Consider the following 16286-nt stretch of genomic DNA (forward strand, 5'->3'; position numbering starts at 1 on the left):
AGGGAAGGAGAGATTGAGGAGACTTGTGGGGGGAATGGGACATCAAAGGGCTTTAGGGAGGGTATGCTGAGGAGATTTATGGGGAGGATGAACACAGACTGAAGGCCTTCTGTCATGGGAGGAGAGGTTGGAAGGTTGTGTGTGGAGAGGGATACAATAAGGGGATATGGTGTTAGGATAGAAACACTGAAGGGATTGAGATGAAGTGGGTAGAGATTTAGGGAGAGCTGGGGGATGGGGATCTACAAGGAGAGGATGCAGATCCAAGGAAGGGGTCACTCAGGAGATGAGATGAGACCGGGGAACACTGGAGTGTGTGTGGGAGATGTGGGGACATGGGGACACAGTGAAGAAATGTAGGAGTGGGGAACACATGGGGTCACAGGAAGGACTGGGTCAGATGGACACACAGGGATGTGGGGGTCACAGGGAGGACCGGGTTCGGGGGACATGCAAGGATGTAGGGGCAGTCAAGGAGAGATTGGGGCTGAGGGACATGCAAGGATGTGGGGGGCAGATGGGGATTGGGGCAGGAGGACACTTGGGGCTGTAGGAGTCAGATGGGGATTGGGGCAGGGGGACATGTGGAGGTGTGGGGCACGGGGGATTGGGGCAGGGGGACACGCATGGGTGTGGGGGTAACAGGGAGGACCGGGGCAGAGGGACACACAAGGATGTGGGGACAGATGGGGACACACAGGGTCTGGGGGCAGAAGGTGGATTGGGGGCAGGGGGACACGCAGGGATATTGGGGGCAGAGGGGGATTGGGGCAGGGAGACAGGGTGTGGAGGCATATGGGGATTGGGGGACACACAGGGGCACCCTAAGGATTCAGGAGCCCTGGGGCAAAGCAACTTTGGGGGCCCCTTCCATAAAAGGAAGTTGCAATACTAGAGAATACTATAGTCTCGTAGGGGCCCCTGCGGGGCCTGGGGCAAATTACCCCCCTCCCCCGGCAGCCCTGGGGGGACACATGGGTGTAGGGGCAGAAGGTGGATCGGAGGCAGGGGAATAGGAGGGTGTTGGGGGCAGAGGGGAATTGGGGGCAGGGGAAATCGGGCGGGGTTTGGGGGGCGAGGAGACGGGGCTCAGACAGCGGCTCATGGAGGGCTTTGGGGCGCAGGCGGCAGCTGAGGCGATGGGGGAGGGTCAGGGGACACAATGACTTGCGGGGTGCTCGGACCCCGGCCCGCCAGGACCATGCGCCCGGAGCGGGGGTCGGGCGCTGGCTGCCTGGCCGGGCCGGGCGCGGAGCGCAGGCAGCGCCAGCCGGGGGAGGCAGCCAGGGGCGGGGGCTCGGCAGCTCCAGCCCAGAATAAAGGCGGGCGGCGGGGCCGCAGCTCCGGGGTGGGGTTTGCGCCGTCGCGGGAGAGGCAGACGAGTCCCGTTAGCAGGAAGCGCGGAGCCCGCAGCAGCCGGAGCGGAGGAGCCGAGAGCGCCGAGCCCAGCCCGCTGCCGCGAAGATGCCGAAGACGGTGGGTGCCCCCGGGCTGGGGAGGGGGCTCGCAGCAGCTGCTGCTGCTGGGGGCGGCGAACGGGAGCGGCTGTCTCCGCTCTGCCCCTGCGGGCCGCTCCCTGCGCAGCCCTTCCCCGCCCCGCCGTGCCGTGCGGTGCCAGCGGGCGCCCGGGGCGAGGGCTGGGGGCGCTGCTCGGGCGGGGCGGGGCAGCGGGGACTGAGCCCCCGTCTCGGGCTGGGGTGGGCAGGGCAGGGCTGAGCCGGGGGGGGCGCCGGCCGGGTTCAGCTCGGCGTTTCCCTTCTCGCGGCGGGGATTTCACCACCGGTGGCCGGTAGCTGGTGTGCGGAGCCGGGGGGGGGGACGGCCCGTGTTTTAAAACAAGCAACACGAACTTCGGGGGGGGGGTCCCTGGGCCCGATGCACTGTCCCCAGCCGCTGCGTGGGGTGGGGGCGGGGGCGACAGCTGTGGCCGAAACCCTGTACCCGGCGTGGCAGCTGCCCGGCCCCGGGATCCATCCAGGGGCGCGCTCGTGGCTGGCTACTTAGCGGAACAGGGGCCGGGCCGAGCTTCTGAGTCTCCCGTGAATGATCACATTCATGGGCGGGAGGGGCTCCTCTGAGGCGTGGACAGGAGCTGAAACGTGGGTAGGGCTGTGGGCAGCCATGGTGGAGCATGTGCGATTCCTGCTGGGTGGGTTCATTTGCAAACTAACCCTGCCCTCCAAAGAGTGTTAATTGGAGGTGGAGTAAATAACCCCCTCCCCCCCCGAGTTCTTATCATACCAGTCAGACTTCCCAGAACAGCGGGGGCGGGGGTGGTGGTAAGAGTTTCTGCCCCTGTAAATGAGGGAGGAGTGAATCTTCAGCAGAGCTGGGCTGTGTTGGCCCAGCTTCCATTGGGTGAGCTGCTAACTGTGAGATGACTGTCAATGGGTGATGGGTGATGGGTGTGTGTGTGGTGGAAATCAGCACTGAGACTTGCTTCTGGCTGCCCTTGGTGGAGGTGGCTGACTGACTAATTGCACAGTTGTGCAATTCTCATCCTGAAACTACCCACAAGCATTCATTCTTTTTGAATCAGACTTTTCTTTCTATCTGCCTCCCCTATTGACAGGGCCTTATTCAGTCTACACAAGTTTACAAGCCTTTCTATAAGTAACACGGCTACTCCCTGATACTTGAAGCCTTTCTGTAGTTCAGGGATCTTCTTAGGAGTGTATTTCCTGAATACAAATTTACTGACCTCTTTAAAGTCCAAGTATAGAGTTAAAAATGTATATAGAATGTAATCTCATAACTCCCAGTATGGCTACATCGCAGCCACAAAGAACATAGAGGTTGGTGTCTTTATAACTCATAATTAAAGTCTCTGTTTGACTGAGTTGCTAAGGAGCCTTGTCCCAACTTGATTCAAAAGTATTTCTTGGCTAGGGAGAACTGAGTGCTTGAGAAAGTTTTGTCAAGTCCATACTTGACTCTTTCTTTTTGTAGTAGGAGTTTAATGATGAATAAGAAGGATGAGTTTTTTCCATTTTCAATTTCTCTTGCTTGGACTCAGAACTGGTACTTATTTTCCAATAATGGAAAATAGAAGGGTCAAACTTGCAGGTCTGAAGATTGTCCTGTTTTTAAAAAATGTAGTTTGTAGACTAACAGCCCTTTTTAAACATAAAAAAACATGCAAGTATCTATATCTAATGAAACTACCCTGAACTTTTGAAGATAATGTGATTTGGGTTGAAGTACTTCTATCATACTGCAGGAGTTATTGATGGATAGGGTTACCATGCAAACAAGCTGTATCCAGATTTATGTGCCATGTTGTAATAAAGTGCCTGTTGCAATTTCAGAATCACATACACACCCTAGACTCAGTTCACGGTGTTCAATCTGGTGCTTTCCCCTCTTTGCCCAGGGGCTTGGTTCTATTTTCAGAGCAATTCAAATAGATGCAGATATGAAAATCCAAGCACTTCATTGTAGTACTTTATATCTGCTGTATGTTGTAACTTCAGATGCTGAAGCAGATTTAGAAGCTGGTTGTTTAAATGTGCACCTAGCTACCAAAGTGCAGAACTGTGGGCTCATTGAAATGAGGCAATACAAGTAGCCAGCTTCCCTCCTGTTTCCTGGCCTGTCTGTTATAATTGCAGACCTAAAATAAAATGACACTTCAGCCTGTACTGCAGATAAATTATAGTTCAAACATTTTCAAACTGTGACTTACAGGAAATGTAGGCAAAACTATAACTATTTCTCTAGGTGAAAGTAGCACACTACTAGTAGTCATCCTTCTTAAAACTTTAAAAAAAACACAATGGCTGAAATTCAAAGAGTAAAAGATGAGTTACTTTCTTCCTTCAAATCAAGGTCAAACATGAGTGAAACCGCCTAATAATTAGACATAGATGTAGTATGAATTCCATCACAAAAATAAATCGTGGAGGAGCCAGTTGGAGCAAATGTTTCAGTGAACACTTCTGGTTGGGCAAGAAAAAATTGATAGAATTTCACCAGACTCTCAGAAAATGGGCTGCTATGGTCACTGTTTGATCTAAGCATCAAAAACTGTTGCAGTTTTTTTTTTAAAGCATCTACCAGCCAGGCTAAAATTTAACAGAGCTAGATAGAAATCACCTTCCTTCAGCCATTCCATCACTTTTCAGAATTGGCCAAGTGGCATTAAACTTTGGTGCACTATTAATAGGAAGGAAAACTCCACTCTGTTAACCCTTGAACTAGTGCTACCTGTGACCTTTGAGATGTACATGGGTTCTCTTTGTCAAGCAGTCAGCACATTTGTGATCAAGGATGGGAAATGACTCCCAAGGGCTGGTCCCAAGAAGATATTTTTTTTTCTGGGGTGGCAGCTGGCACACTGGTGTTTATACAGGATATGTAGAAAGTCCATTGTGAAAATGCCTGCTAATCCTGCCAGACTGGGGGGGGAGGGGGGGGGACTGCATCTGGCCTCACAGATGAATTTAGAGAGCTATCCTAAACGGGTGTTGCTTCTGGCTCACCATTGTTCCTTGTTCTGAAAGATCTGTGTGATGTGTACAGTGTAAGCAGTTAAGGATTACATGAAAGAGTAGGCTATATACTTTTTTGTTTTGTTCCCACATGTTAGAGGAGATGGTTGACTGTTCAAAGGCTTTCCCAAGTCATACTAAGCACTGAAGTCTCTCCCCCTTTGTCATTAGAGCCTTGCTTATTGGCAAAGAGTGGGAACTGGTCTCACTGTGACTGGCTAGTGCTTCTGTCTGTCACTCTAACCATTTCATGCTTGGTAGAGCTGAACACTACACTGTGTTCCAGAATCTAATTGAGGTGAGTGAGCTGTCACTGCCAAAGCTGGTTCAAAACCTCATTTCATAACTTGTAGCTATTTAAAAAAAAATAATAAAAAAATTAGCTTGCCTGTGGGGTAAGTGTTGCTTCATAGAGCTAGTATTTTTCTCATGTTTCTACTAAATGGAGACATAAGGAGTTAAATTTACTGTCATTGACCTTAACTTGTAAATGGAAAAAAATAAACTAGCACTGATTTACTTTGAGTGGATTACCAGGTCCAGTGTGATAAACATAAGCGTCAGTCCCACACGAACTATTCATTTACCTTTGGATGTTTGTGATTCTATCTTGCTCTGTAAAACTTTAAGACCTAGTGATGATGAGCAGCAAGTTTTAACAGCTCAGTTCTTAATCACTCTACAACCTCATTTACAGCATAGGGAAATGGGATTAGCCAGAACTGGCCTTTCACAGACCAGTGGGTCTTGTAGACCAGGCCCAATCATTTTATAAGCAAGGCCTGGGCTAGTGCTCATCTGCTTTTTGTGTTAGCAGCACTTAAATGTTGCTGGCTGGTAGATGGAGTCTCTAGGGCATTAGCCCTTAGTGCCCTCTAACCCAAAATGTACATGCAAAGAAAATCTAATTGGAGAAATATGGAAGCTTTTAATAAAGAAAATGGGGAAAACATTTTCACCACTTTACTAATTTGTCAGTTTAAGCCTTTTTTCCCTGAAGAGTAACTTTGTGGCCTTTGGTTCACTATTCTGTATTGCCACTAATCCAGTATAGCAAAACTGCTGCTTAAGGTCCTTATAATGGCCTGTGTTCCTTTTTTTGGTTTAAAATGGGTGGCCCTTGACTTTGTCACTCTTGAATATCCTTGTGGCTTTTTCCCTTGCTATTCTCCAATATTGTATATACTTTGTTTTCTCTTGCTGCCTCCTTTCCAAACAATACCGATCAAGTTTCTCTAACAATCTGGCTCTGACAATCTGTTCAAATCTTAATGATACAGTAACTACAGTGTTACACATGTACTTGACTATTTTATACAGTTACAGAATTTACTCTAAGACTTGACTTTGGGGGTCTAGTGAGAGGCAACCATATAAAATGCCTGGTGAATTATAATAGACACATTCTTTTCACCTCTGGAGACCTGGGTTCAAATCCTGATGTGTTGCCAAGGAACATTCAAGGAATCCCAAATGTCTTGTCTTAACTAATACAGAACAAAAGGGTTTCCATTCTGAGGCTCCTTATATGATTTGGGAATCTTGTCTAACTTTGAGTGCTGTCTAAGCATTGATCTAGCATGGCTGCCTGAATCACTAGCTTGATTGCAACTTGAGTTTGCATAACTATTGTCCCTCTGCTCTGCAGTCTATCTGATAGGGCCTAAAATGAAAAGGCTGCATTGAGAGCCTCCATAGAACTCCATTTTCAGAGAAATGTATTAGGTTGCCTGAGGCATCTGGCAATTTCAAATTTATTTTTTTATTTTTATTTTTTACTTCAAATTGTATTGGGTTATGACTGGCTACATTTAAAACAACATTCTGGTGTGGTACCATACCAATATATAACTGATTTTGTTTTGGTACAGTAGGGAGGGATAGCTCAGTGGTTTGAGCATTGGCCTGCTAAACCCAGGGTTGAGAGTTCAATCCTTGAGGAGGCCACTTAGGGATCTGGGGCAAAAATTGGTCCTGCTAGTGAAGGCAGGGGGCTGGACTTGATGACCTTTCAAGGTCCCTTCCAGTTCTAGGAGATTGGTATATCTCCAATTATCACCTATTACCTTATTACAAACTCCTGTGGCAGACATAACTGTTTCACTGAAAATTCCCTTCTCCCTTCCTGTCCCATTGCGCCTCTTCCAGCAAAATGACTAACACTGACTATCTGGAAATATCTTAAGAAATTTGGCTTTGTTTTAGAATCTTTAAATGGGGATAAAATCAAACACTCTGACTAAAATGTCTCAATTAATGAAACTTTATTACCCAAAAACCATTTAATACTTGTGATTGGCAAAAGTGGAAGCTGAATGGTCAAATGACAAAAGGGCTGATTATTTTGCAGATCAGCAATCTCTGAAATGTTAATCCCTTTGGAACAGCAGTTATCATGGTTTCTTGGTGCTGCAGGAATATTTGGGTTCTGTATTGCATCTTGTATATAATGTGCAGTTGTACCTATGCACAATGGGGTGAGCTGAATGGACTAGAAACAGTATTTACTAGGATTTTTTGGACACTGTCATTTAAATAATACATAGGGGGTTACAAAATCCAATTGATAGGTAAAATAACATTGATTTGTTTAAGTTCTGGTGCATTTTTCCACACACAAGCCAGTGACAGGGCAAGTTTCCCTTACAACTTCAGCCTCTGCCTGAGTGCTTGAGCATTGATTTAGAATGGTGGCTGGTGAGTGGGGAGTGGGAATTCAGTCATTCAACCAAATTCTTGGTTGAGACTAACAAAAGGGGGGACTACTTATCAATGTCTTTTTAATAGTGGGATAGCCTAGTACCATTAGATGACTTGGAAAAATAATCTTTAACACAAAGTCCTATGACCCCTCTGGTGGGGTTGGGGATTAGGAGAGAAGTAGAATCTACAAGAGCTTCCTTCTAAATCCCCAAAAGCCTGAAGCTGAATAGATTTGCCACAAAAACCCCAAACTAATTTAATCTCCAAAATGACCAAACCAATTAAAGTTGCATTTTGTTGCACATCTAACTTTCCAGCATTTTGTCCTTACTCTCCCTTCTGAAAAGGGAACCCTTTTGGATAGCATATCTGGCTGGCCATGTCCTGCAGAGAACCTCCGTGCAAAAGCAGAATTCCAGACCTGTCCCTTTTGGGTAGTGACCAAAAGTTCACTAAACTCATCCTATCTGATTTTTTGAAAGACATTCATGGTCTTTGTTCACCTCTTGGACAAGTGTCCACCTGGCAAATCACCACTGTAACTGATCCCCTTAGCCTCTACAGAAGTGGCAAAAAACTGACGAGCCAGAGCCTGAACTCCCCCCCCGTGTACTTCTGGAGCTTGGCTACCACAGACTATTCTAGGTTCTCTAAGAACATAATGGCTAGATCAGTGTTGAAGCATACTTAAAAAGGCAGCATGGCTGTGCTTTCACAGCTGCTATTCATATCATAATTCTGTGGAGAAACAGAACACTTAATTCCCCAGGATTGCTAATCCAGCACCTCTCTCAAACACCAGAGTATTTTTTTTCTAACTGAATTGCAGGCAATTCCTCCTTTGGGGCAGCAGGGTTTGAAGTGCTTTCTCTGTCATGCTGACTCTGTTGCCTCTTCATATGTGTCTGATTAATCCCCTCTGAAGGTAAAGAATAGTCTCTGTTTAAAAAAAATAAAATGAAATATCCCTGCTTAAGATGCCTTAATATGGACTCCTTTTTGACAGGAAATGGCACAGCTGCCTCAAGAGGAAGCTCTCTGTTTCAGATGTCTCATGTATAATGTTTGGTGTGAAGCAAAATCTTGCTGTGCAGCTCTGCATAGCTCACTGAGCCCTGTGCAACTAGCAGGAAGTACAGCTAGTTAGCCAAAACTTTGTAAATTGAAGGAGGGACTCCTTATTAGCCTGTTGTGACTTATTTTTAAAGGTGCTTTTTCATCATGAGCTGCTCGGATCTGAGCATCTCTGCTCTCAACTGACTGACATTCTTCAGTGTGAGATTTGATGTCTGAGAGGTGCCTTCTGGCTCCACTCCAGTTTCTGAAGGAAACTGATGACTAAAGGCTTCCTCTCAACCACGTCATCTCCTGGACCCTTTCCTGGCTTGGTACCACTCAAAGTCAGCCAAATAAGGCCGTTTCTTTTTCTTCCTCGGTGCAGCCAAAGGGCCTCCCTGATTTTAGCACAATAAAGCTGCTGTTGGAGATTAATCATAACCCTGACGGTTACAATGAGGCCCCCTTGGAGAAGGGCTCTAAGAGTCTCTCAATGCTGGGGGTATGTCTACACAGCAACTAGACATTCCTGGCTGGCCTGTGCCAGTTGACTTGGGTTTGGGCTGTGGGGCTGTTTCATTGCTATGTATCCTTCCGGGCGTGGGCTGAAGCCCAAGCTATGGGACTCTCCTGCCTGACAGGGTCCTAGAGCCTGGGCTCAAGCCTGAGCCCAGAAGTCTACACAGATGTGGAACAGCCCCACAGCCAGAATTGACTGGCATGGGCCAGCCACAAATGTCTAGTTGCTGTGTAGACATACCCTGTATGTTACCTCAGGCTCTCCCCCCGTGCCTCCCTCCCAAGAAGTATCTCATTCACATGCTTGCTTTTAATGTGGTGCACCAAACTCTTCAGGGGGCCTCTGTAGCAGTGTTGCCATGCCCCCAAAAACCCAACCCACCCAGGAATAATTCATACCAATTTAGTGGTTTACTTTTCCTAAGGGATGTGTTAGAACAACAGAAGACCTGTGGATTAGATTCACTAAATGCCTTATTAGTGGCTTGTATTTTTACAGTGATCTTAAACTTCAGGCTGCTTTAGAAGCATAAGTCTGATGCTTGTGGTGGTTTTTATTGTGAATTGTTTCACAAAAGCACTTCCGTGGCTTAAACCTTATTGAAAACCGACTTCAACTGTGACATTCCTGAATGGTCTGGGTGTATAAACCCATCCTTCTGACTGCAATAGCTAATGCTGATTCTCTTTTGCTGTAATGCTTAATATATCTTCCAGTTCCACTGCCAAATATTTGTAGAAAATAGGTCATTTGCAGGCTTGGTGATGATAAAGCCATAGCTCTAGAGGAGAGGAGGAGAATCAGCTGTAACTGTTGTGAATTTTATGAAATTAAGCAACGTTCTTAAGCATTGAAACCTCCCTCTCCCCTCCCCCCTCAATGTAGCTGTAACATTGTGGGGGAGATCCAACATTTGCTGTCTTACTGCCCAGCCATTGGATACTTTTAGTCTACCTTCACATAGGTACCTCTCTTACCCACAAATTTGGGTGTCATAATGTCCATCTTGGTTTAGGTTTTTAAACTTGATGGTACAAGCTGACTAAATACTAATCTTTTGAGGACAATGGGAAAACTCCTACAGGAATCTGCAGACTTAAATTACAGCAGTACCCAAAGGTGTGCTAGTTGCCATACAAATCTGTAAGAAAACAGTCACTGTCCTGAGGTGCCTACTTTGGAGAAGGACAAGCATCTGAAGGGAGGGGAAAGTAGAATGAGGCTATGGCTACACTTGCACTTCAAAGTGCTGCGGCGGCAGCGCTTTGAAGTGCAAAGTGTAGTCAAAGCGCCAGCGCTGGGGGAGAGCTCTCCCAGCGCTGTCCGTACTCCACCTCCCTGTGGGGAATAACGTACAGCGCTGGGAGCCACGCTCCCAGCGCTGGGAGCCACACTCCCAGCGCTGGGGCTTTGACCACACTGGCGCTTTGCAGCGCCGCAATTTGCAGCGCTGGGGAGGGTGTGTTTTCACACCCTGCTGCAGCGCTGCAAATTTGTAAGTGTAGCCATGGCCTGAATGTGTACACTGTGGGGGTGGGAGTGTCTGGCAGTATCCAGCTGCTTCTTTCACTAGTCCAGGGGTGCGCAAACTGTGGCCCAGGGGCTGCATCTGGCCCGCCAGACATCTTAATTTGGCCCTTGAGCTCCTGCTGGGGAGCAGGGTCTGGGGCTTGCCCTGCTCTGTTGCTCCAGCCAGGGAGGGGGGGCCAGGGGCTTGCCTCACTCCACGTGGCTCTCGGAAGCGACAGCATGTCCCTCATTCACCCCTACACGTAGGGGCAGCCAGGGGGCTCTGCACACTGCCCCCGCAGCTCCCATTGGCCAGAAACCTCAGCCAATGGGAGCTGAGGTGCACAGAGCCGCCTGGCCGTGTCTCTGCATAGAGCTGGAGGGGGGACATGCTGCTGCTGCTTCTGGGAGTTGCTTGAGGTAAGCACTGCCCAGAGCTTGCACCCCTGATCCCCTCCCACCCTCTGAACCCCTCAGTCCCAGCCCAAAGCACCCTCCTGCACCCCAACCCCTCATCCCCAGCCCCACCCCAGAGCTTGCACCCCCAACCAGAGCCCCCGCCTGAACCCTGAAGTCCTCATTTTTGGCAACACCCCAGAGCCCACACCCCCTGCTGGAGCCCACACTCAACCCCCAATTTCATGAGCATTCATGGCCCACCATACAATTTCTATACCCAGATGTGGCCCTCAGGCCAAAAAGTTTGCCCACCCTTGCACTAGCCATTAATAGTAGCTTAAGAGGAGGAATTTGAATGGAGAGGTTAGTTGCTGTGCAGATCAGTGAAGGGAATTGTGGGAAAGAAAGCATGAAGACTGTTTGGGAGGGTGGAAGAGGAGAAACAAGGCATCAAAACTGGCATCACTGGAACAGAGGTACAGTGTGGTAAGAGACCTGGGTTTAACTTCAGTAATGTGGTATCATGTGAATCCCACAAAATACAGACCGGACTATAAATTTGGTAAATGACCCAGACTCCTTGCCTGTTGCAGCCCCTTAGTAAGCAACAATTCAGAATTTCCTGGAGATCCCATGCATACTTTAATGAAAGCTCTTAACTCTGCTCCAGAAACAAACTAGATTATTCCCTGAGGCTATGAGACATGTCTGACTCTCTGAAAATCACTAACCCAACCTCTCTTGTCCTCCCTCTTGCTTTGCCACTATGAATCACTGCCTTCTTTCCTCTGGCTAGGAAGGTCTCATTAACTTGAGGAAATTATTCAATATAGGAAAAAAATCTAGCAGCGAGTAGTCTCATCAGTGATGTAGTAGTTTATTTAAAACTTTATGGTTTTATGTGGCATAATACATCAAAAGCTGTGCTAAGCTCATCCCTGATGTAACTTTTGTTTACACTAAGAATGAATTTGGCCCCTTAATTTTATTGTCTGTTCTAGGGCGTGTCAATTTCCCATGTAGACCAGCAGAAATATAGCAGTATAATTATTCACTGACAAGAATTTAGATTAAAAAAAATACTTGGCACGGCAATTGGAGCAATTCCAGAATCTGGCCTTTTAAAATGATCTAAATAAATGCATTAGGAAATATGTATGTGTTTAGGTCTGTCTGGAGCAGGCTGGAAAATGGAAGCTGCAAGAGTTCATAAAGTATTTTCCTCTCCCCCTTTTCTCTACTAAATCTTGACAGATTTTTTTTCTACCTGTTGTAGCTTACATTCTGGGTGCAGAAGTCGGTGGTATTGTAAAAGCCTGCAGTCCTTTGTACAGCATTTTGACTGGTATACTTTCACCACAGGAAAATTCTTCTACTTTAATATCCTTGTATCTCATACTGGGGTGGGTGTGTGTTTTTGAAGAAGCTGTAGTGAAACTAGACAAACTTGAATGCACTTCTGGAAAGTTCCAGCAGTTTTCCTTTAAACTTAAATCAGTATTCAGGATGCTTTCTCTACTTACAGGTTCAGGAAAAGTGCAGATCCATGAGCTCTTAATTTAAACTACTCTGTCCTATAATGTAAGCACCCTTCTACTGTTCAACCTGTGTGCAATATACAGATAGGTTTTATGACTGTGGTCTCTGAAGGAAATGGATAAACTGTATCTGATAAACCAGTTAGCACAGCCCTCATTAAGCTCTTCTTGCGGAGATGGAGCTGCTGGTGAACACCTCTCATGAAAACAAAATTTAAGCCACTGTCCAGATTGAGTGTTAATCCAAAGGATAGATGGGGGAAGACAGTACTTTGTAGAGATAAAATTAAGACTTTGATGGTAAATTTTATCAGAGGGCTCATGATTATACAATGATGGGGCATTTAAAATGCCTAAATCTTGACATGAAAAATATGGTTACTGAATGAACAGTTTAACTACAAAATCCTTAAGGATTATTTTAAAGAATACATTTAACAAAATGGGTATTACACCAATTGATAAGGTACCAGATATATTTCAGTAATCAAGACAAGATTAATGGAATGTTCAACTTTATTGAAATCTGCAGCTCTTTGAGGGGGAAGGGGGAAACAAGTAAGTGTAGGAAAAAATTGTCTAGACTGTGTCCCATAATATAATCGTGTGGGGGAGGGGGGGAATTAAGAAAGGAATTGCTCCTTGGTATACAATAGTTTTTCTACATGCTAACTACACTCCATTGTGGAGGGTGAAGATGGTGCAAGATAGCCAAGTAGGATAAACTAGCACAGACCTTTTGCATAACCAAGTCAACCATTGGCTGTTAAAGTTTCTGATGGATTTAAAAAAAAAAAGTTGGTGACTCTTCTATTCTAACACTTCTATTTACTAGTTCTTAATTCCCTCCATGTTGCAGTACTCCAAAGAGGCTTAGTCCAGGTTTGTCAAGAAAATAGATTTAAAAAGTCAGTCTGGACTGACTTGATATAGATGAATTCTGCAGTGTTTGGATTCCTAAAACTGTTTGGATGGCAACAGTAAGTTACCTACTGAAAGACAGTAAGGCTCACTGGCTGTGCAGACTGGTGTTCATTTAAAGAAAAACTGTATTAAGCTCAGTTTGCTAGCCAGCAGTTTAAGGACTCCCTTCACACTTGTTACAGTTTTTATAAAGAGTGTCTGCTGTAGCACTTGTAAGGATTTGAAAACCAGGCATTAAATCTGGTCTTTCCCTTTCAAAGAGCCATATCTGACTACAGCACATGTGAATGGATTTTCAATAAGGGCTTGTCTACACTGCAACTGTTGACAAAACTTTTGTCTTTCACGGCTACTTAAAACACACCCGCCACCCCGAAAGACACAAGTTTTGCCAAAGCAAGTGGCAGTGTGAAGGCTCTCCTGCCAACAAAGCTACCACTGCTCATGGGGTTGGAAATATTTTTGCTGACAAAATACCGATAGGGAGCATTCACACATGCTGACTTTTAGCACCAAGGCTGTGTTGACACCACCTTGGTGCTAAAAGCTGCATAGTGTAGACATGCCCTGAGGCAGTGGTGCCCAATCTTATTACATAGGAGAGTCACACAAACCTAAGCACAACCTTGTGTGGGCCAAACATTAAAATATGTGGAATCTAAGATTTTTAAAGTCACCTTTATTGATTTATATTCAGTTCAGCTTGTTTCATATGTATTGGGTTGTTTACACTTGTGTAAACAAACACTACATATAAACTAAAATGATGTAAACATGATGACAAAAGGCTAAGGAATCTGCCATTAGTATATTGTGTTGATGCAGGGTCTGGGTCTTATGACTGGGCACCCCTGCGCTAAGGGAACAGCAAGTTTGAGGGGTGTGTGTTTGTGTGTGAGGGGGTATTATGTAACCTGTTTCCAAAATGCTTTGGGTGAGGAGAGGGAATGACTAGATTTCTGCACATTACGAGTCTTATGGCTTCTGAAGATATGATGTACAATTTGATTTTGGTATCAACCCTGTAATTGGAACATAGCTTAATCAAATAGCTTTGCTTTCTCCTGAAGGACGCATGACCCACCTGATGAGCTTCACACGGCTGGTAAAATAATGCTGAAAGTAATTCTGTAATATATTCACCAAAAGCAATGAAATGGATCTGTTTGTAGGATAATTGTCATCCAGTCAGGGAGCAGAAGCTTTTATTGTATCATTAAGTGACCACTCATACACAACAAATCAATTACAGTGAAAAGTTTGAACAGGGTGAAACTTTTTTTATATAAACTATTCAGTGAATACTTACAAAATTACATTCCTAGTAATCTGGCTCAGTGCATGAACAGAAAGAAGATGAATATTCATTTGATTAATCTAAAACAAGCAAAGCTGATCAAGTTATAAAGTGTTGGCCTTTGAGATGTTTCCAAAGGACCAGCATCCCATCAAAACTGGAAAATGGTAGGAATTATACTGCAGTCCTGCAAATATGGATGTCTCAGATGTTAAAGATTTGAAGGTTGTGCAGACTTGCTCGTGGAGGCTGACTGCAAACTGTGAACTTACCTGCTAAGACCACAGTTCAGTACTCTAGGTTTATCTTGCTGCTGTTAATGCCATCAGGCAAACTCTTGATGAGCAGGGAGTAATATGTTCGTTTTTATCAGAGTTATGATGGTATCAGTAACATGAAAAACCTTAACTTATTTTCTGAGAAGTATGGAAACTTACAAACAAGTATCTTTTTTTTTAAGCTGATGCTGTCATGTGGCCCATATGCCTTCCAAAACTGACAGCACATTGTTTTTTCATCTTTAAAACCTCTTTAAAAACATATTGCTTTAACTTTCAAGTGAGCTGCTCAAGATCATAGAAAACTGGAAGTTCCATATTTCAGTTGATAATTCTTGAGTTGGTGTGTCTGAGTCTCCATGGTATCTATCTGCGTTATCACTTGGTGTAGTACCAGTTGCTATGGTGTGAGTGTCTACCATACTACACTATTACTTAGCTGCAGTAACTGTAGAAAAATTAATACTGAGAGAGGGAAGGATTGTAATGCCTTGTACCTAACTGTCTCTTATGGCTTAGCTCTAATAACCTTTGGCACGTCACGTGTTATCTCAAGTACATCCTCAAGCAAGTCCCATCAGAAATGATGCATCAATTTGCATACCCCCAAGTCCAAACGGAGGATTGGCTTAGGAGCTTTCATAACCCTCTTAGGAAAAAGTTCCTCTTTTCTTTAGCTCTATAACATGTGCTAAAGTGCCTGTCCTGAGCTACAAGTGCCTCTGGCATAACATAAAAATATAACTAGACAAATGACCAAATGCTGTTTATCCCAAAATTGTAGAATAATCAACCAAAGATGAGGTGAAATACTAACAAACTCCACTCTTTACTCAGACCCCAAAACTTTATCTTTACACAGGAAATGGTTGAGATACTCACCTTTTAATATGGCAAATAACTGACCAATGCTAAATCACTAAGATGGGGAAATTTGATACACAATCCTTGCGATGTTTCAAGCTCTCTCCTACCTGTGTGGGTTAATTTGGCTTTACCGTGTGTGTGTGTGTGTGTGTCCTTCTGAATTAGTACTATATTTTGCTCTGTGTGGGTGTTAACCGAGCATAGGTGCTTCTGTCAATAAGGACCAGTGCAGCTTGTTCAGGGACAACCTGTAGCTACTGGTCTCAGCTCTTTGGTGGTCTCCTTGCACCTACTGTGAAACAAGCTGATTTGTTTTCTGTGTTACTTCTTAAACATTCCAGTGTGGAATTCTTAAATTTAATTGCACATCTAGAAACTAGCTTCACTAGTCATGAGCATAAAACCCACTCAGCAAGTAGGTTTGACTTACAAATGGAGAGTGTTTCTGACTCCTTCTCTTAGGAGCTGTATTTTGCTTCTGTACTTAAAAATAAGTATGAAAGGTGGTCTTCATTCCAGCTGAAATATTTCCTTTTTCTGAAAGGTATGACAAATATTCAAGTGGCCATACTCTCCCAAGCAGGAAGCTTGTGCCAGCGACCTTTAAAGTAAACTTGGTGCTGTGCACACGTGCAACCCCTTCTCCCAATACCCCAAAACTGATACTAGGACATGGGTTTAGACTTAATGCTATTGCTGTAGTGG

At 45.1% G+C, this 16286-nt stretch overlaps 1 protein-coding gene across 1 annotated transcript in view; it reads left to right on the forward strand.

Annotated features, from left to right (window-relative positions):
• The first annotated feature begins 1347 nt into the window (after positions 1-1347).
• The window catches only part of MSN (moesin), a 68499-nt gene continuing 53560 nt past the window's right edge, over positions 1348-16286 (forward strand). Inside the window, exon 1 of the mRNA XM_045030384.1 lies at positions 1348-1476. Coding sequence (XP_044886319.1) covers positions 1465-1476 — 12 coding nt within the window. The 5' untranslated portion in view covers positions 1348-1464. The remainder of the gene's footprint in view (positions 1477-16286) is intronic.

The sequence above is a fragment of the Mauremys mutica genome, chromosome 9, assembly GCF_020497125.1.
Source record: "Mauremys mutica isolate MM-2020 ecotype Southern chromosome 9, ASM2049712v1, whole genome shotgun sequence".
Taxonomy (NCBI): Eukaryota; Metazoa; Chordata; order Testudines; family Geoemydidae; genus Mauremys; species Mauremys mutica.